General features: G+C 34.9%; 1 protein-coding gene and 2 long non-coding RNA genes across 14 annotated transcripts; 2 read left to right on the forward strand and 1 right to left on the reverse strand.

The window, feature by feature from the left end:
- The first annotated feature begins 981 nt into the window (after positions 1-981).
- LOC145137418 (uncharacterized) lies at positions 982-3,404 on the forward strand. Of its 5 annotated transcripts, XR_013721057.1 has the most exons (9): positions 982-1,039; positions 1,122-1,169; positions 1,244-1,434; positions 1,752-1,849; positions 2,062-2,242; positions 2,320-2,409; positions 2,673-2,730; positions 2,977-3,057; positions 3,143-3,404. It is a non-coding gene; the product is annotated as an uncharacterized LOC145137418 (long non-coding RNA). The 5 variants fall into 5 exon arrangements; XR_013721056.1 differs by having other exon boundaries at positions 1,244-1,849; XR_013721058.1 differs by lacking the exon at positions 1,752-1,849.
- Positions 3,405-7,126: 3,722 nt separating this feature from the next.
- On the forward strand, positions 7,127-9,710 carry LOC145138954 (uncharacterized). Its single transcript, XM_079072943.1, has 3 exons — positions 7,127-7,819; positions 7,861-8,422; positions 9,055-9,710. Exons 1-3 carry the CDS (start codon positions 7,127-7,129, stop codon positions 9,708-9,710), a joined length of 1,911 nt encoding a protein of 636 aa, XP_078929069.1.
- Positions 9,711-14,732: 5,022 nt separating this feature from the next.
- LOC145137149 (uncharacterized) lies at positions 14,733-18,156 on the reverse strand. 8 transcript variants are annotated; one of them, XR_013720892.1, is made up of 9 exons: positions 18,057-18,156; positions 17,870-17,933; positions 17,451-17,576; positions 16,951-17,353; positions 16,614-16,734; positions 16,377-16,431; positions 16,112-16,273; positions 15,508-15,863; positions 14,733-15,029 (listed from the first exon to the last, which is right to left on the reverse strand). It is a non-coding gene; the product is annotated as an uncharacterized LOC145137149 (long non-coding RNA). The 8 variants fall into 8 exon arrangements; XR_013720886.1 differs by having other exon boundaries at positions 15,508-15,694; positions 15,782-15,863; positions 16,377-16,734; XR_013720889.1 differs by having other exon boundaries at positions 15,508-15,697; positions 15,782-15,863; positions 16,377-16,734.
- Between the last annotated feature and the right edge of the window lie 3,378 nt (positions 18,157-21,534).

Consider the following 21,534-nt stretch of genomic DNA (forward strand, 5'->3'; position numbering starts at 1 on the left):
TGGATTTAAATTGTAAAGGAATTGTAGAGGCAGGGACCAATCTCGTTAAAATACATCCAAGTTTGGTAAAACACGGACTTGAACCCGTGATTCCTTACCCCTCCCGTTTTTAGAGTGCAACACCCGAAAACCCTAACTCTACAACTCTCTTTCAGCCGCCACCTTAATCCCGGGCATCCCAGCCGCCGCCGGCCTGCTGCTGTGAACAACCGCTGCCGCCACCTCCGTTCCTTGCTGCACCGAACCGCCGAACATCGCGGCTACCTTCCCTTCCGGCGAGAACGAGTGGCCACCGTGAGTGCGTCCTCTGCCACCATTCCTCCATCTTCTTCTTCTTCTTCTTCTTTCTGTCGCCATCTGCAACCTCAACACGGCAGTTTCCGGTGCTGCTCCGACTGCCACTCGCCTTCTTTCTGTCCTGCAGCAGCTAGCCGCCGCCGCCGCTCGTACGGCCCTCCCATCCGCTATCCGCTGCTCCGGTCGTCGTACCACCCCCGAAGAGGAAGAAACCAAAAGTTATGTATCTAGCTTTATCGTAGCTTTCACGTCATAACACACTTTTATCTGCATCTGTCTATGAGTCAGTTCAAAATCCATTTGGATTACACACAACACAAACACTCCAGTCTCCATTATGTGTAATAGTTTGTGTGACTTGTTTGAGTTAACAACACACACAATATGCATCTTCCTTAATGTGTGACCTAAAACATGCTTTGAATTGAGTGTATGCTCTGAATATTCGTGAATTTATTGAAATTTGGGTTAAATTATGTGTTGAAGGCAAAGCGATTGCGGCTTTTGCGAGAATGACAGTTGAAGATTCAAAAAAGTTGCTTTTACAAGAATTCTACCCTATTGGGTTGTTTTCTCACAGAGACAGAAGTTGAGTGATACTTTTCTACCCTACATTCTTCCAGCTTTTGTACTTTCTCTCCACTTTCTTTCTATCTTCTTCAGGGACTGATTATTCTGCTTAATCTTTCAGTTGACCTGGCTTAATGCTCATCTTACAAAGATCTGGCCCTATGTTGATGAGGTCAGTTTTAAATTTTAAACCCCTCTATTTACCATCATTATGGTAATATATGCTTATCATGTGTTTTTGGATTGTCTTGTAGGCAGCATCTGAAATTGATAGTATTACCATTTGCATTTATCTTTTCATAGTAAGAATATTCCACATATTCTTGAATCTTAATTATCAATTGTTTATATTGTTTATGAGTTTCTATTGTTGAAGATGGAGGTGAATGAATAACTATGGAGTTGGAAATGAATTGGGAGTTGAAAATAGTTTATTTCAGGAATCATTGGCAACAATGTGCTCAAAGCTTCCTCAACTCGCTCGACTGAGCATGCACTCTCAATCAACACTTGCCTAGTGTCCAAATACCTCCATCCACCTTTACGAGCCTACAATCAATATTAAGGGTATTTTGGTCATTTAAATTTATTCACATTCCGGTTATTTGACAGATTGAAAAACCCAAACAGATAGCAATAATGAATTTATTACCTTTGTTGGCATAGAACAACAACTGATTGAAAAAAGAGTGTCGATTTTTGCATCTGGCCATAGAAGTTGTGCTTCACGTATTGCAAATATTGTAGGGTTATTTGCCACAATAGGACCATCTTGCTACCTAAATACACCTGGACAAGATAGATGATATACATAAATGAAAAATGTCAGCTTTTTTTTTGTATTTTTTAAGTTACTCAACCAGATATTACAATTATAAGTTCAGGGTTTAGGGTTTATACCATCAGAGTAATCATCAATATAATATGGAGCAGCAGATGATGCTCTTATAGCTTGCCATAAATCATGTCTACAGCTTCCCATGTAAGCACTCCTTTTATACCCAACTTGAGCACCAGTAGTTGCAGTGGTTGAAAAATTGTCAAAGGAACATCTTGTGTGCCAGCAGGGTACTAGATTTTAAATGGAAATAATATCAGTGATTGTTTATTTTCCATTAGGAAGCAAATTTAATTAATAATTTGCGGAAAATAAAAAAAACCTGACAATTACAGAATGGAATCTTCATCATGCAGATTTAGAAAGACTTGCAGATTTAAAGCATGTAGACCGGTTAGCATCTTCATCCTGGATATAAGAAAACTTGTGTATGCTCGAATGGAATCTGGAAGTGGAAATGGTGATAGCGAAGTCCAAAGAAAAATGTTTGAGCTTCTCAATCAGTTGGATGGATTTGAAGCATCAAATAAGATCAAGGTAATTTTTTTCACTTTAATATTTAATAAAAAGACGATATTGCCCTTCTGAATGGATCTCTATTTTGATGTTTACAGGTTTTGATGCTACTAACCGTATTGATATAGGCCCTTCTTAGGCCTGGAAGAATTGATAGAAAGATTGAATTCCCAAATCCAAATGAAGATGTAAGTATTTATTTAATTTTAATCCTTCATATTCCTCTAAAGTAAGCCTTTGTTAAGTTGTTTCTTCTTTAATATAAACATGGACCTACACATTATTAGCAGAATTTCATGTCTGATAGCTGAAGGTGCTTCTAGAACTGCCTTTAAGCCTTCTAAAATTGTGAATTAGTCTATTGGGTTTTTTCTTTTATTATTGGCAAGATTGCATATTGGGTGATGATTTCAACTCAGACCAACCAAGATTTCAATTGTTCTTTTGGCAGTTCAAGTACAATAGTCGATACTTAATCTGTGATTAGATATCCCTAACCAGTTTGTAAGGTAAGGTCTGAACCTGTCTCATATTGGTCTATGTAAGCTTCAAACTTGGCAATTTGTTTATTTTTTGTTATTTGACTTCTATACTGAAATAAACTTTCAGTTACATCCTCTCTCTTTCTCTCATATATTTACAAAAATAAAGTTTTAATATTGCTAACGGTTAAAACTTTATTTAATCTTAATCTCTTTTCTTAATCAAGGGTTATCTTCTTCTCCACTGATGCTAATTCCATTTTTGCCCTTCAGATTCCAAATATACCGGGCAGGGGAGCTTTACAAACATAAACCATGGCTTTTAAGGGCTTTACATCTTATAGTTGGTGGAAGGTCTGTTCCATAACATGCATATACTAAATTTGTTTCTATTAATTCAAGTTTCTATTAAAAGATTCTAGTGTTTTTTTAATTACAGGTTTTGATGGGGAGGCTTTTGGAAGGTATTTAATGAATAATTTAATTTTGAGTTCATTTGTTTTTATATAGTTTTGGGGGAAGAAAGAATATACAGATGTCGAGCTTGATAGGGTGTGTGAAAAATAGGATACTTATGTCATAAACTTAACTTACAAGTGATATGTATTTGACAGTTACTTTTTGATGAATTTGGAACTATAGCTTGTATAATTTAGACAATAAATTTGTAATTTAGTTTGATTAAGATTTGGTATTTGACAGTTACTTTGACAGTTACTTTTTGATAAACTTAACTTACAAGTGATATGTATTTGACAGTTACTTTTTGATGAATTTGAATATATATATATATATATAATTTAAAAAAACTATAAAACCATGACATACAAAGCATGTTGTAAAAATATGTCAAACATGTCGTAATTGGAAGTTGTAAATGTCTGTCATAAATACAAAAATGTTACGAATTATGACAAACAAAGTCGGTCGTAAATGTATGGCGAAAACGCATGTCGTGTATGTATGTTGTAATTGTTGGTCATAAAAGTCTGTTGTAAACTTTATGACAGACCTAATGTCTGTCATTTTCCTTTATGATATGGCTTTCAATGACAAACATTTGTCTGTCATATATAGGCATTTATGACATACATTGTCTGTCAAGGAAAACCTTTTTTCTAGTAGTGAAACTTATTATCACGGCCCTAAAATTGATCGGTAAGTAAACTTTAAGTGATTATTGGAAAAACATGATTTATATTGATAAATATAATATTTGATTGGAATTTTTTTGTTATGCCTCATATTGCCACGAAATTCCCTACCTGCATGAAGAAAAGAACCATCTTTTAGTTGTATCTCAATTGATTTCCACTAGCAAAAGCAGATGAGGGCAAATCCCAAGAACCTGGTCACGAAGGGTCATTTGGTCAACTTCTTGACTTATCTGATATCACTCTTCATTTGGTCAACTTCTTGCCTGATATGATACTATTGCATCTAATGATGAGCTTTGATGAATTTCTTTTACTGGCTTGGTGGTTCTACTACTTTGAAAGATATGTAATTTCATATAGAGAACACTTTCTCACAAACGACTTCCTTTGGTATGGACCTGTGATTAATATTATAGTATTCACCATTAATGTCGAACATGGTCAAAATAGCTACTTATAGGGTATTCAAAGAATTTATTAATTAATTATTAAAATACTCTATAAATACAAAAAATAGCAACTTACTTTTCCTTTTTGTTTAGTATAGCATGTTACTTTAATTTCTTTGTACATAATTTGAGCATGTTACTTATCCAACTGAGATTATAAGCCTTCATCTGTAAAAAAGCTAAATAATACCCTCACGAATAAGTAAAGCTTAAACTTTAATATAAGCCTTAGCGTGGTGCTTTAAAAGATGGTAATCCATTCTGCCAATGCATTTGCAAGCCATTCGAAAGGATTCTTAAGAAAAGTCTTTTACATTGCCCAATGCAAATCAAAAAATCATGGGCAAAATCCTCAGACATTTTCTTTACCTCTTTTTTGAAAATGCAATGCTATAACCGGGTGGGGTTTTAAAATTACAAACCTTGACTTTCCGGCATCGTCTTATTCCCTTGACCTTGGGCAAAACTGGTTTATCCCTTTTCTAGATGTCCGAAGATCATTCTTTGTTCATCATTGCTTCATGTGTTTGCTCAAGTGCCCTAAGATCCTTCTCTTATCTTTTAAACTCGATTCCACTCGATCTTTTTTCCATCTCATCCTATACATCAATAATATGCTCAAGGGGCAAGCTTTTGCACAAAAGAAACCTATACGCAAAATAACAATCAAATAAAGGAAGGGATTGTGTAGGTTCCTTAAAATCATAGATCTCCAAGCATGTTTCAGGTTCCAACAATCGATAAATTTAGCAATGGAAAAAAATATAATAGCATTTAACACATAACCATACTAAAAGTCGATATTTCACTCATCAGACCTCATGGTATCTATGTGATTGAGAAATTCCTCAACAAAATTCATACCTAGGTAGAAGTTGAACAGTCGCAGCAAAGATATTTTTGTTTTTGTCAAGGAGAATAATCACCAAATTTTATGTATAAACAATCACAACATGTTGTCAAAATTAAGCCACTATGAAGTAGAAGATTAATAATAGTTCAGGCAGAGAAGATATTGTAATCTGAAACTCATTCTACAGCAAAAACTATAAAGTTCTATCAAAAAATTATGCATATGAACAAATTTAAGAAAATAGAAATTCATACCTGCACCAGTGATTACCAATGTTAGACATGTATAGATAATCAGGTAGTTGCAAGAAATTGGCACAAGACACATGCAAACCCACTACTTTCAATTTTGACAACACTTAAGATTTTAATTTATAGCTTTATAGTTACTTACCCAAGTTTTTTATATCATAATAGTAGCTGAAAATTTAAATTTCTACTTTCAACCTAATTGTTGTAAGGTTAAAATTATTTACCTTTTTATCTATTAAATGAGTTTGATAGATGAAATCCAGGACTCCAGGTAATTCAATTCACAAGTTTTAACTTTTTCATCCTATTCAATTACGTTATAATAATCAACAAAAGCTTCAATTTACATATAACATTTTTAGTTAGATCATGCCAAACAATAATAAATATCCAAGCAGGAGAAAATTGAAGGACGAATATCAAAAATTCTAATTCTTTTTCCAAAGATGTTTTCAAGCAACCTAAAAATACGTCTTTAATTTCCAGTGTGTATGTTCATTTTTTGTTTTGGTTCAGGAAGATCATTGTTGTGTGTTAGATTTCGTTCTCCAATTCTTACCACCTTGAAGAAAAAACATATACAAATAAATGGAATTTGCAAAAAAGAACCTATGGTCATCTTTGTACCTGTTGTCATGTTGATTTTTCAGACTTTTGGGGAAGATTTATGCACCTTGATATCAGTTTCTTCTTTTGTGGAGTAGGACCTCATTTTTGCTGAAAATAATTAAGAAGTTACATGACATTAGGCAACATAATCTCATATAGGTCATGATAAAATCCTTAAAAAAACTTGGTTGACGAGACCATTTCATGCCTTTGACCCATATTTCACACAATAAATAAAGAAAAAATTATATTATATTATAATTACAGATTTTACTTGTAGATTTCCTTGTCGACATGAAATGTATTCATGACCAGGTGCACAATTTTTTTTTCAACCTAACCATTATAACAAACATCTTCCAATAAAGATAGACAGTCAAATACACAAAATAGACATATTTAAAAGATTTACACCACGTCCAAACTAACACAGGAAAATGATTGAACACAAGGTGAGCAACAAATCCTAATATAATCACAAACATAGCTCAAATTAGAATGAAATCAAAATCATATATATTAACTAAAACAAGTTATTAGAGGTTATAATTGTAAATAAGCATAATAAGAGGGTTGATATGTAAATATATAGTTAGCTGTTATTTCAGTTATTCAGTTAGATGCTCAATTGAGCTGATATAAGTTCTTGTATCAAGATTAATGAAAATATTATCAAGTTTTATTTCGTATTATGGTATCAGAGAAGAAAAATTCCGCTTCTATGATTCATATGAATCATTCTAACTCTGTTCTTCGTTTTCGAATCAATTTTCATTCAATTTGATTTTGCAAATTGTTCTTGTGAAATCGATTTTCTCTATTGTTTTCAAATCTATAAATTGTTCTTGTAGATTTATGCGTTTTTGATTTGATTCCACAAATTGTTCTTGTGAGATCAATTTTTCTTTGATTCTTCGAGATTTACAAATTGTTCTTGTAAATTTCTACGTAATCTTCATCATGACGACTAATTCGTCATCTGTAAACATTTCTCCAATTGATGATCGAATGTCACCATATTACATTCATCATTAAGATAATCCTGGATTCATTCTGGTTTCCCAACCATTGATTGGTGAAAATTATCCTTCATGGTGTAGATCGATGTTAATTGCACTTTCAGTTAAGAATAAAGCTGGATTTGTAGATGGAACTATTCCTGAGCCTTCTCCAAATGAAATTGTTAATCACAATGCATGGATGCGTAACAATAAACTGGTAATTTCATGGATCTTGAATTCTGTATCAAAGGAAATTTCAACCAGTATCATGTTTACAAATTCAGCGAAGGAAATTTGGCAAGACCTTCAAGATCGCTATCAACAAAGCAATGGACCTCGAATTTTTCAAATCCGGAGAGAAATTGTAAATCTCAGTCAAAATCAAGATTCAGTTGGTGTTTATTTCACCGAATTGAAGTCGCTTTCAGAAGAACTTGAGAATTTTCGCCCTAGATGTTCATGTGGCAAGTGTGAATGTCATGGAGTTGAAAATATTGAAAAATATTTTCAATCTGAGCCGATCATGAATTTCCTAATGGGATTGAATGATTCTTTCTCACACACTAGAGGTCAAATATTGTTGATGGATCCTATGCCTTCCATTAATCGAGTATTTTCTTTAGTTGCTCAAGAAGAAAAACAGAAGACTATTTCAGTGGATCAACATTCTTCATCTGTTGCTTTTGTTGCTAAATCCAATCAAAACAACAGAAACAGAACAAGAAATTCAATAACAATCAAAGCGATCGTCCATATTGCACAAATTGCAAGTTTCAGGGGCATACAGTGGAAAAATGTTATACATTACATGGTTATCCTCCTGGATACAAATTAAAGGCCAAGACAAGTCAAATCAATGCAGTAACAAATGATAATGTTACTGTTGATGGACATTCATCTATCAATGATGATTTGAGCAACATGTTTAGAGGTTTTTCTCCTTCACAATGTCAACAAGTGATGTCTGCTTTAACAAATCACATGATTTCAGTGAATCCAAATGAAAACACATCCACAGGTAAATGTTATTCATTGACTATTACTAATGATTTGAAATCATGCATGTGGATTCTTGATTCTGGTGCTTCACAACATGTTGCTCATGATATAAATCTTTTCACCAACACAAGAAAAGTTTATAATCATACAGTTACTCTTCCAAACAAGCTTACTATTCCTGTCAATCTAGTTGGAGATATCAAAATTGACTATCTGTTTACATTGAAAAATGTACTCTATGTACCTGATTTTGATCTCAATTTGATATCAGTCAGTGCATTAACCAAAAGTCAACAAATGATAGTTCAATTCACATGTCATCATGCTTATATTCAGGATGTCATTCACAAGAGGATGATTGGCAAAGCTGATAACATTCAGGATTTATATGTGATGAGAAGTAAGCAGGAAGAAAATTTTAAAGTGGCTGATACAAGAATCAATGTTGTTTCACTTGATCTGTGGCATAAGAGATTATGACACCATTCAAAAAAAGTTCTTATTCCTATTAAGAACATTTTAGGTGTTTCTATAACTCAAAATAAATGTAATGATCATTGTTCTATTTGTCCATTAGCCAAACAGAAACAATTGTCATTTGATAGTGAAAACAACTTCTGTAATGAAATATTTGATTTGGTTCATTGTGACATTTGGGGTCCATATCAGAATTCCACTTATAATGGTCAAAGATATTTTGCTACTATAGTTGATGATAAAGGCAGAGACACATGGATTTACTTGTTAAAGCACAAATATGATATTATAGGAATTATTCCAAAGTTTTATTCCTATGTTCAAACACAATTCAACAAAAGCATTAAGTGTTTTAGAACAGATAATGCAAAGGAATTGGTATTCAAGGAATTTTTTTGAAGAAAAGGGTATAATTCATCGAAAGGCATGTGTAGCTAAACCACAACAAAATTCAGTGGTGGAAAGAAAACATCAACATCTGTTGAATGTGGCAAGATCATTAATGTTCCAGTCAAATATTCCAATTCATTTTTGGGGGGATTGTATTTTTAACAGCAGCTTATTTGATAAACAGAATTCCATCAAAGATCCTTTCTTATCAGAACCCATTTCAGATTCTACATGGTTCTGTTCCAAAATACAAGTATCTACGAAATTTTGGATGTCTAGCTTATGCTTCGACATTAGTTGCTAACAGATTGAAGTTTCAACCAAGAGCAAAAGCTTGTTTGTTTTTAGGATATCCTCCTAATATGAAAGCATACACGTTATATGATCTTGAAACAAAACAAATTTTTTGTTCAAGAGATGTGGTCTTTCATGAAAATCTATATCATTTTCAAAAGAACTCCATTCCAGATCAGGTTGATCCATTTGAACATGTTGTTTTACCTGTTTCTTTACCAGAACCTGATATTTCCATAAATACCCCTGAACCAAATTTGTCCCAAAACATAACCAATTCACCAAATGAAAATCCGAGCCCAAGATTCCCTTCAAGGCCAGTTAGACCTCATAATCCTCCTTCTTATCTCAAGGATTATCATTGCAATTTTGTCTCAAATAATGAGTCCCAATACTCATTGCATGATTATTTGTCTTATGACAATTTATCACAAAAACACAGAGTTTTTGCAATGAATATATCAGCCAATTTTGAACCAAATTCTATAAAGAAGCTTCAAAATATAAAGAGTGGTGTGATGCTATGAAAGTGGAACTAGATGCTATGAAAGACAACAATACTTGGTCTATAGTTCCTTTACCACCAAACAAGAATACAATTGGATGCAAATGGGTTTACAAGATCAAATATGGCAGCAATGGGCAAATTGAAAGACATAAGGCCAGATTGGTTGCAAAAGGATTCAATCAAAAGGAAGGAGTTGATTACTTTGAAACTTATTCTCCAGTTGCAAAACTTGTAACAATCAAGTTGTTGTTGGCATTATCAGCAATCAAACAGTGGAACATGGTGCAACTTGATGTAAATAATGCATTCTTGAATGGAGATTTACAAGAAGAAGTATTCATGGACATTCCACAAGGACTTGATATTCAGGGGGAACCTCAAGGTTCAAAGCTTGTATGCAAACTCAACAAGTCAATTTATGGACTCAAACAAGCTTCTAGACAATGGTTTGATAAATTTTCAAAGTTTTTGAAAATTTTGGGTTTTAATCAATCAAAGTCAGATTACTCATTTTTTCATAAAGGAACCGGTGAAAAGTATGTTGCATTGCTCGTTTATGTTGATGATATAATCATCACAGGTCCATACAAAGAAGGCATTGATTTTTTAAAGAAACAATTAAGTCAACAATTCAAATTGAAGGATCTAGGTTCACTAGGCTATTTTCTGGGGATAGAAATAGCAAAATCCAAAAAGGGTATTTTCGTCTCTCAACGAAATTTTACTTTACAGTTGATAGAAGATGCAGGACTTCTTGCTGCAAAACCCAAGAATACCCCTATGGATCCTAAAATTGATTTGGTTGAAAAGATGGGAGAGCTATTTGATAATCCATCAAAGTATAGACGACTTGTAGGTCGACTGTTATATCTCAATATAACACGACCAGATATATCTTTTGCTGTCCAAAGATTATCTCAGTTCATGTCAAACCCTTTTAAAAGTCATTTTGAAGCAGCATGTCACTTATTGAAGTACTTGAAAGGCTCACCAGGTCAAGGTTTATTCTTTTCCAAAGATTAAACACTACAATTGAAAGCATTTTGTGACTCATACTGGGCGACATGCAAAGACACTCGTAGATCAGATTTTGTGTATTTCTTGGATCTTCTTTGATTTCATGGAAGACTAAAAAGCAACAAACTGTTTCAAGGTCATCTGCTGAAGCAGAATACAGGGCAATGGCCACTACAACAGCTGAACTTGTATGGTTAAGGCAATTACTCAAAGATTTTGACATTCCATTAAGCCATTCAACATTGCTATTTTGTGATAATCAAGCAACTATTCAAATAGAAAATAACCCATGTTTGGATGTCAAACCAACAAATAAAGGGGTATAATAATATTAATATTAATAGAGTTCAAATCACTGCTATTTCATATACTAAAGATAGTATAGAGTAAGCAGGGTCGGTCCACAGGAACACGAGACTTCTTATCTTGCCAAATTCTCACACATAATACAAATGGTATTAAAGTGGGGGATTGTGTTTGAACTAGACTTAAACTTCATAAGTAAACAAAATTGATAATAAAATTCAGTAAAAAGAAATACATTTCCGATTCCGATTCTTATATATGTATTATGTTGAAAGATATAATTGAACTATGATCATGTCCAATCTAAGTTGGTAATTTAGATACTAATAAGCTCTAGTATCCAAGTTGACAAAAGTGTTTTATTCAAAACATGTTCTTCAAATAAAACTTCATTTAATTGGTTTAACTCAAATAAATTCTTTCATTAACCCATTAAATGACTTTAAGATCTTGCAACAATTACCAACAATATTCAACTTTCCTCTTAAGCTTGGGAATATGAACATTTAATCTTTGATTACAGTTATTATTTATAACCAATTAAGTGTGTATTACTAACATCAATTCATAAAACATATACGAATTTTACAATTTGATTAACTAGATTGATAAGAATTTTAATTCATTGATCAAGTGAAAAAGAAAACAAATCAAACATATGATTAAGATCAAATCAAAGATTACTAGATTTAAACACAAATCAAGTTCAAATTATAAACTAACAACACATACTAAGAATTCAGAATCGGAAATGATAATAGAAACTAGCCACACGTAATTAAACTACAATCCAAACAAGTTATGAAATTCAAATTGACTTACAAAGATAAATCAAAAAGTTGCAAAGTGTTCTTCTTCTTTCAAGAACTCCCAAAGTGCAGAGAATATACTAGCTTCTATGATGTTTTGTTGGGTGTGTTATGTGTCTTCTTCTTCTTCCAAGCCAATCCTTTTATATCCTCCTAAAACAAAAGGTGTTGTTATTTTTATTCATACTTAGGTGTCATGCCTCCCTTTATCACCAAAAGGAGCCTCAAATTCGGCTGTCAAAGTTGCCAAAAGATTCCCACAAAACACCCAAATGATGGAGTCAACAAGTCAAGATCCGGATTCAACACAGCTCATTTCACGCGGACCGCGTATGGACTCACGCGGACCGCGTGGGTCTAGCTGATGGTGTACTTTGGGCCATTAAAAATGCAAACCAACCCAATCTTCTAGTTTATGCTCCAGCCCACTTGCACAACTCTTGGTAGCCCATTTATGTTATTCCAAAGCCTTCAATTGTTAAGCAAGTTCCCTCCATGCATCATCTCCACTAGCTTTCAAGCCCAAAATTCTTGTTATCTTCCAAGTCCAATCTCCTCTTAAAGATCCCGTTCCGCTAGTCTCCTTAAAATCTGCAATTAAACTCACGAAACTAGAAAATACCCGAAATAGTCATAAAATAACAAAAAAGGAAAATATGCATGAGAATTAACTAAAATATGAATGAAATAAACTAAAATAAACTATAAAAAGAAGTAATAGAAATGAACTATCAACCCAACATTTCATGAAAGAACCAAACATATAGAAGTTGATTGCCATTTCGTGAGAGAAAAAGTGGAAGACAAAACCATAAAACTACTTCCAATTCAATCTGCCATGCAATTTGCAAACATTTTCACAAAACCTTTATCGAATTCCAAGCTGCAACCATTTCTAGGCAAGTTGGGGCTGAAGAACATTTATTCTTTATCTCCAACTTGAGGGGGAATATTAGAAGTTATAATTGTAAATAAGCATAATAAGAGGGTTGATATGTAAATATATAGTTAGCTGTTATTTCAGTTATTCAGTTAGATGCTCATTTGAGCTGATATAAGTTCTTGTATCAAGATTAATGAAAATCTTATCAAGTTTCATTTCGTATTACAAGTCTAACCTAGATTGTGGTTTCTTGCCCTTTCTCGTTTGATTAAGAAAAAAAAAACCGTAGCTGTCCTTAATCTCCGGAATCTTTATTCACCCCAGATTCAAGGAAATAACTGAAGTAAACCGTATCTATAGAAGTCGGGAATAACATCTTGAAATTACCTCAAGGAAAGCGCAGGCTATAAGAATCTTCGAATATAGACTTGAAGACAAACGGGAAGTCTCTTGCGACGTCAGCTACCTCGGAATTGATAGCATGAAAGATCGAAACAAGATAAACTGAACACCCAATTTCTTAGTTATCAAAAAATGACCTCAATATTTACTTGATAATTGATTCTGCTTCTTGAATAACTACAACCAGCACCGCCACATGTACACCACCAGTACCAGAAGAAAGCAAGAACGAAAAAAAAAATTAAATTAAGCAATTAAAGTAGCGGGAAGTCTCCTGCAGTAGAAGTTATTTCACGGTCTGTTCAAAATTATCATATGTTTTTCGATATTAACGTTACTTGTCCCAGACCGACATCAAAGACGTTAACATGTTAAAGACGATGTAAGAGAAGCATCATCCAATTACTTTAATAAAAAGGAAAAAAAAAGAACGATAAACAAACCGCATGTGATTGGAATTATCCCCAATGGCAATTCACGAATCAGAGAGCAACAAACGGTAAGAACGGGATTGCAATAACATTGTTCTATATTTTAATCCTAGTTCCGATCTTCGCCAGACTTACATCGTCTTCCAAATGGATGACGACGTCCATTGAAGACGATGTGGCTGATTTAATCCGTAAACCCCAAATCAACAAGAAAAGGGAGGAGAACCAGAGACGTCAGCTGATCCGGATGATAGCCATGGCGGACCAAAAGGGACTCCAAAAGTGAATGGTTGGCAACACAAGCGATGAGTTTACCAGAGTAAAAGAAAAAGAGAAAAATCTAGGGGTGAATAATTTTGTTTGGACTGGAAATGAGGAAGAAAGGTAGAAAAGAGAAGAGGGGAGTCTTGTCCAAGAAGACGAAGAGGAACTAAGGCGGTGGTAAAACAGAAATGGTCGAATGAAATAAAAGTGAGCTACTTGAAGATTAAAGAGGAAGGAACAACTTCTAGTTGGTTTAGAAGGACGGCCAGTTGAGGTGGTTTATCTACAATTACTTTTTTGCTGACATGGAACTTCTAAAATCATAAAAAATCTTTGAAAATTTCTCAAAATTCCAAAACAAATCAACATAATTCATGAAGCACCTACTTTTCTCAAAATTCTAGAACAAATCAACAACGAAGAAAAGAGGTGAACGTGTTGCTGGAAGGTGATTGGGGGAAATGGGGAATCGATGTCTAAATGCAGAAGGAGAAGCGGTAAAGGGGAGGTGACGACGTGAAGGGTTGAATCTACGTACAGGTAAGTTTCATCGTATGGAGGATGGGTTACGATGAGGTATTAGAGGCGTGTGAATTTGTTTTGTCGGCACCAGAAAATTAGGGCTTCCAACCACCAGTGGCACCTTCCTTGATTCTGCTCGACCAAAAAGAAACAAAACTGGAATCTCTTTAATAACGTCTAATAAATTTCAAACTAGCTGAGACACCCGGTGCGGATTTGTTCAACCGATACAATGTGTATGTTGGCTTTTGGTAAAAAATTTAAATAAACATTGCTATTTAGTATATATACCACCTAAATCTGAAAAAATGTAGCAAATGGAGAACCAGTTGACCAATTTTTTAATCAACATAACACCTTATAGTTATTACATATTGTTGCCCTCATTATCATAACTACAAAACAAATCACAAAACAAACATTCTTTACTCTTGATACCAATATGGATAATCGACTTTAGCAGGATGTTGCTACTTCCACATGATTTATACAATTCCAAATACGACTCAGCCTATTGGAAATAATTAAAAAGAAAAAGAAAAGGAAAATGTTAAAAAATGAAGAAAAAAAAGGTGATATCAGAATTTGCAGTTGCAGGCAGAAAACCATAAGGAAAATATTTACTTCAGTTGGTTAACACCTAATTGTTCTAAATCTCGTATTCTGTTAATCTTGATTCCTGGTACATACTCCGTTGTAAGAACCTGCATTTGAAGGAAAGTATTGAGTCAAACGGGATAGGAATTGTTTTTTAATAAAATCTAAGATGAGCTCCTATTTGTACTGAAATATTAACATCCTACTTTCATTTCTTCCTCATTTTATTTAAAAGTTGTACCAACTATAGCAATGTCATCCGAATAAAAAATATACAGCTATGATCAGGTAGCTTATTCAAAGTATAAGGTCGTAATAAAAAAAATAATAGAAAGAACAATGTTATAGCCTGATAGAGCTTTTATAGTATCTTTGAGTAAATACCATAATAATATGAAGTGTTTGTATCAAAGTATTTACTACAACCTATGAAATCAATCATATGGTGTGTCACGTTTTAAATAAGGAAAAGAGTCGAAAGTACAATTCTACAATTGCAGTTTTTTTTTTAAATCAAATATGATAAAATGTCCAAAAAAAATGTTGAAGCTTGCACATTGTGTGCCAAAGTTATTGGGTGCTCACCCGGGTTGTTTACTTGCTAAGGAAGTGCTTTCTGCATGCATCATCCTTCTTCCTCAGCAGTATGAGCTCAAAGACGTACCCATAAGAGCACATGTTGGAGCTCATTAGTTGTGAAATCACATTTTCTATGTCTCGACCATGGAATGTATGATATCTTTAAAGATGATGAGGTTGACACTTCTAAACCCTGCTAAAAAAAACTTATTTTTTGGTTGATAAAAGAAAGCACGCTGCTGTTTGTTGCAAGCAAGCTTAAACAATCCTACATTGTTACCATAACATTATGATCGAATGTGGTCAATGAAGGCTTGACCCAATAACAACATTCATGCAGCCAGAATTCTCTTAGCATGCACCTGAAAATGACAACATTCAGTAATTATTTGATGAATAAAAATTGAAAAAAAAAAGAAGACAAATTCAACTTTACAACTTGTATTCGTCAACCTAAGCTTCCTATTTTCATTAGTGTTTCTACATGGAATACGACCTTCTAAATAAAAACCGATGAATAGTCAGGAGAATAATCTAGTTTTTTCCAAGAATAAGGAAATCGTGATAACAGGTAAATTGTCATTAATAAAAACAAAAAAAAAATTATTACCATGGAAAAGGAGCACAAGGAAGAAGATGATGGCAAATGAACTTCTATTTCATGATAATGAATCCTTTGAAGCATTCTTTTGCGTGGGTGCATTCATCCGTTAATTGCATTTTTTTTTGCAACTTCGGTTCCTTGGATGTGCATAGCAAGACCAATATCAACCTTAAGATGAAAAAAAGATCTTTGATTGAGCAAACGGTCAGGTGTTAGAATTGGACTATTTTAACAATAATTATTCAACAGAGCCACTAAAATAATCTTTTACCTGTTGTCGGGCTCTTCAAATTTCTATGTCTCTCAACATATTTGGCGTTGTCTGGCTGCAAAAGTTGGAAAATTGAGTCCGACATTTTATCAAACACTTGGTGGGCGATGTCTATGTCATTTTAGAAAAAAATAATCATTTCAGGAAAAAGACATCCAAAAGCAAGAAGGTCGATAAGCCTTTCACATTTCACTGTAGTCCTATTAAATTCAATAACCAAAATATTGTCAATCTTACCAAAAAAAATATAAATATGAAAAAACCCCACTTCCCTCTCTTGTCAATCCTTGTGTTTGCGTATAATGCTCATGTCCCATTTCCATTTGTTTTCATGAATCATGATTCCTTTTATTCCAAGCTTTGATCGAGAGGAATATATGTTTTCATGAAGCAAGAGAGGACACAAGAGAACGATCCACAAAAACACCGATTAACATTTAGCAAAAACTATAAAAAAAAAATCCAATAAAAGCCAGAGCAAATATATACTAAAAATATGTATATATTAATCGAGCCCTTATTATTTGCAAATGAATAAAAAAAAGATCCAAAAATGAATTTATAAAAAAGTTACCTGATCGATTATGAGGCGCGGAGAAGCAGCTGAAGCTCCACTCACTTTTACCAATTTATTCAAGTATAAGTACCTACACAAAAATCTATACTTCTAAAAAAGAACCACATGCACACCTACATATCCCTTGAAAACATGATTTATTCTGCATATGCTTGCCCATCATATTCCGCTTTTGTATGGCAAGCTTAATCCAAACATAAATAAAAATCATAAAAACACAGTAGGACTAATAAAAATATGAAAAATGAATACTAAATTAACGTTTCAATTGCTGATTAAAATAATAATAATAATAAAGTACGGCATAAAATTCATGTGTTGATGCAAGTACAGAGGCTCCAAACTATACTGCTTGTTTCTGGATAGGATGACTCGCTACATTAACTTCAACCGGTTGTGCCTGGAACCAAAATTAATAGCAGTTTTTTTTTGTCAAAAAAAAATAAAATAACATATATAATTTATTGAAAATTATGGGTTAAATTAATCATACTTACTTTCACTTCATTACTAAATTTTGCTTCTGATGCATGAACACGTGCACCCACAATCTTTTTTACCTCCCTTTGTAACCTTTGATGGAAATCTTTAAACATGGTTGATCCTCCGGGCAATACAATATTCTAAAATAAATTAAACTTTATCCAATAAGCATCGTTTAGGCTGGTAGGTGTGGGCAACGCCCACACCGGCGTTATTAGGAAAAGACAAAAAAAAGGCGTTATCACGTGTTATGGTGGTAACGGGCAGGCTAATAACGCCTGATAACGGGTAAGGGGGCGGTGTTCACACGTTATAACACCCAATAACGCCCCTTGTGGCGTTGCCCGTACCCACCTCTCTTACCAAAATAGACATGGGTCACAAGAATTTTTACGGGTTTGTCCTTTTACAATTATAAAATGGTAAGTTGTACCTTATAGACGGAACGTCTTTCCCGTTGCTGCCACCTGAAGGTCAACAATCCTCTTGTACTTCACCTACAAAGACGAACATGTTGAAGTAAAACACAAGAAAACGAATCGGGTGAGATAGACTGAAGTTTGAATCCAACTTGCACGAAAAAGAGATCAAATACGTATAGAATCGGCTTATTTTTATACCTGCAGAAGCTTTGGCAAGAATCTGCAACAGCAACAACAAATTTACTAAGTAAAATTCTTTCAAGCATTTCATCAGGCACTTAATATGCATCTTCAATCTGCAAATTTTCAACAACAAAAAAGAATACAGTAAGCCCCAAATTAATTTCATTTTAACAGAGCAGGTTTGTCCATCTCAAGGCAAAATATGACCTAGACAAGCCCTGGAAACGGATCTTAACCGGTGATCAAGCAATTAATCAATCAATAGAACAAGAATTGGAGTAGAAGAAGAATAAAATCAAGCTTGCACTCGTTTATATCTCAAAAACGTCTGGTACAACTTGGGAATTACTCTGGCCGTGAACTCTAAATGATCAACAACCGCAAATGACCTAGACAAGCCCTATATATAGAAAACTCTGGCCGCAAATAGGGTTTACAGCCGTAAACATACCTTCTGGCCGTAAACACACAAACAACCTAGAATTACATGAAAATGACTCAAAAGGACTATTACAATGAAAAGCCTAGACCAAACCATAAACTGGACCCTTCAATCTCCCCCTTGGTTTGGTGCTAGCTTTGACTCCATCTTTGTTGACCACCAGCACATCTGACTTCCCCATAGCCCCATACCACATCTTCTTCTCGATAATGTTAGCAACCATGGATGTGTATTCTTTGGCAGCAGGCTCGAAAATGACTTCATCGACCTTGATTTGATGAAGAGCAAGCTGATGAATGTCCCATTCTCCAAACTGCAACAGATCTCTCTTGTCATACAAACGGATACAATCATTTGGTAATTTTATGACAGCGGAGGCGGTGGAGTCATCAAATACCCAATAGAGCATATGCTCTAGTGACCCATCACGATAGTTTTGCAGCACAAGGATTTGCCTCACTTGGTTGGTAGGAGGCCACATCACTGTCTGGAAAGGCAGATTTGTTTTTGGATCAATTACGTCAGGGAATTCCTTGATGATGGACTCTGCAGTCTTCATATCAAAAAAACCCTTCTTCACTTGACTCTCCAAAAATAGCTTGAAATGAGTTGCCTTAGGATTATTTGATGGGTTTGCAAAAGGAGCATTGGACAATTCTGATAGATCAACCCTGGTCCAGGAATGGAAATCATGAAAGTTTTTATAGAGCTCCGTATTGCCACTCTTGCGTCTCACGAGCCACATATTCAGTGTATCATGAAAACCCCAAGATACAATTCCTGACCTGTCACCATACTTCCTTCCAAAATGTTTTTCTTCAAGATGAGTAACGGTAATTTTGGGTTGATCCCCAGGAGCGTTTTGATCAGAGCTCCTTTTGAAAAAGAGTTGCTTCTTCTTGGCAGACGCTGCTAACTTGGCGCGCTTCAGGGCAACAACGTTTGGTGCTTGAACTAGTTCTGTCTCAAATCGATCTACTATTCGAGTGGTTCTCACAGGTGGTGGGACTACAGGAGGTTCTTGAGATGGTAAATATATTCTTGACTCTTCAGTTGAAGATTTGAACTTGTCTCCAAGTTCTTCTTCCAATTTCTTCTTGAGATCATAGTAGCTGGCAGTCAGAAGTCCAAAATGAGTCTGAAGGTCAGTGATCTGATTTGTCTTTAGAGTCTTGTCAGCTTCAAGATCAGCAACTTGAATTTTAAGCTTGGTATTTTCAGTTGAAAGATCGGCTACCCGAATGTCAAGCTCAATATTCTTCTGATTAACCACATTTATCTCCTTTTGAAGCCCAAGGATAGTGGGATTATCTTCTCCTGAGTGGCCTTATCCAATAAAAATTCCTTTAGCTCGGGGAGAAGGCACCGAGCTTTGTTCTTGAGCCAAATGCATGGCAAGCCTCACAGAGGCAGCATCATGATCAGGCCTAGGAGGAGAGAATCCTGCGGGAGCTGAAGAGCCACCAGCTTCAAATGTGGTGCTAGGTCTTTCATGAATTGGTCCAGATGAGACAATAGGAGGAGTGGTTGTTGGTTGTGTCGGAAGGCCTTGAGAAAGATCTGAAATAAGAATTCACTGTCTTGGATCGCGTCTTCTTCTCATTAAAGGAGGCTGGGAGGTCTGAGTTGTTGTAGGACCACTCTCAAGTGGCTTTGTGGTATAAGGACCAGTATCAAGGGGAGGAATCCCTAAAACTGTCTCCATTGGATTTGTTGTTTCAGCCACTTGTTTGGAGACAGGAGGCGTTGATTCGAGAACATCTTCAGTTTCCCGTATATCCGTTGTTGGATGAGCAACATCATGGATACTGTCAAAGAACAAGTCAAGGTTTTCATTTGACAGAAGGTTTGCATTGATTTCAAAAGTAAAGGGAATATCATCCTTGTTATAGCCAGTAAGATCGAGATCATAAAACGAGTCATTTTCACCTTCTTCACCTTCAGTTGCATTCTCCATTGTTCCCTTACTGTAGTCACTTTGAACATGTACTGAGGTTAGATCATGTTCCTCGGCCACGATTGCGTTAGGAACAACAGTTTCTTCTTCATGATCTGAAACAGTAATAACATCATCTTCTGAAAACACCCGCTCTGAAGACGCATGCTCAGAAGATACTTTGTCAGAAGATCCATGAGACTCAGATGCCTCATTCAGTTCAGCAAACTTTCCAAATTTAACTAGAGGAAACTTTCCTTGGAAGACAACTTTTCCTTTGCGATTCTGTTTGATCAGCCCAACAGTGTGTAGACCAAGAGACTTCATATCTAGGGTGTCTCCTTCTTTGACCATCTCTGGGAATTGTATATCAATAAACATTTGAATAAACATGGGATACATCAAGAATGTGTCCCGTGTCGTTGCATTGATATTCACCACAAATTCATCCAGGATAAATTTTGAAAAATTGAAGTCAATTCCTGCAGCAAGTGAGGTAATAACTCCTGTATTTCTCAAGGAGATCTCGTCAGCACCAGTCCTTCTTCCAGATATGCAACTCAGAAAGATGTGAGCCAAAAATCTCCAGTATGGTGGCAGTAGTTTCTTCGCAGTAGGAGGAAAATCGCCTTCATATCCCATCTTGACAAGAATTTCTCGGGCGTCGTCTATTCCAATCTCAGTAGGAAATGAGGGTTGTCATCAATCAGAAGAGCCTCTCTGATGAGCTGCTCTGTTATCACAACTCTGTATCCTTTCACATCAGCTTCGACAGTGACAACTCCATCATTATCCCTCTTCAGTTTAGCAGTCTTCCAGAACTCTCTGATAATGCCTTGATAAAAAACGGGACTCACTGTGAGAGCAGTAGACAGACAGCATTCCCTTAGCCTATGAATCATTGACTTGAACTCTCCATGAGCAACAAGAGGTTCCACCAGTACGATTGCCAGATTGTGACTGTCAGCGAATTTTAGGTTTGCCATTTGATCTGCACCAAACAGGCCAAGTGAGAAAACAAAATATTTAAATGATGTAAAGTTTATGTTCTTCTCAATCAAACAATTTATTTTGGCCTTTTTTTTAATTATTGACCAAATGGAGTTTACGGTCAA

Source organism: Lactuca virosa, chromosome 9 (assembly GCF_052849685.1).
Source record: "Lactuca virosa cultivar CGN04683 chromosome 9, Lactuca_virosa_CGN04683_v6, whole genome shotgun sequence".
Lineage (NCBI taxonomy): Eukaryota > Viridiplantae > Streptophyta > Magnoliopsida > Asterales > Asteraceae > Lactuca > Lactuca virosa.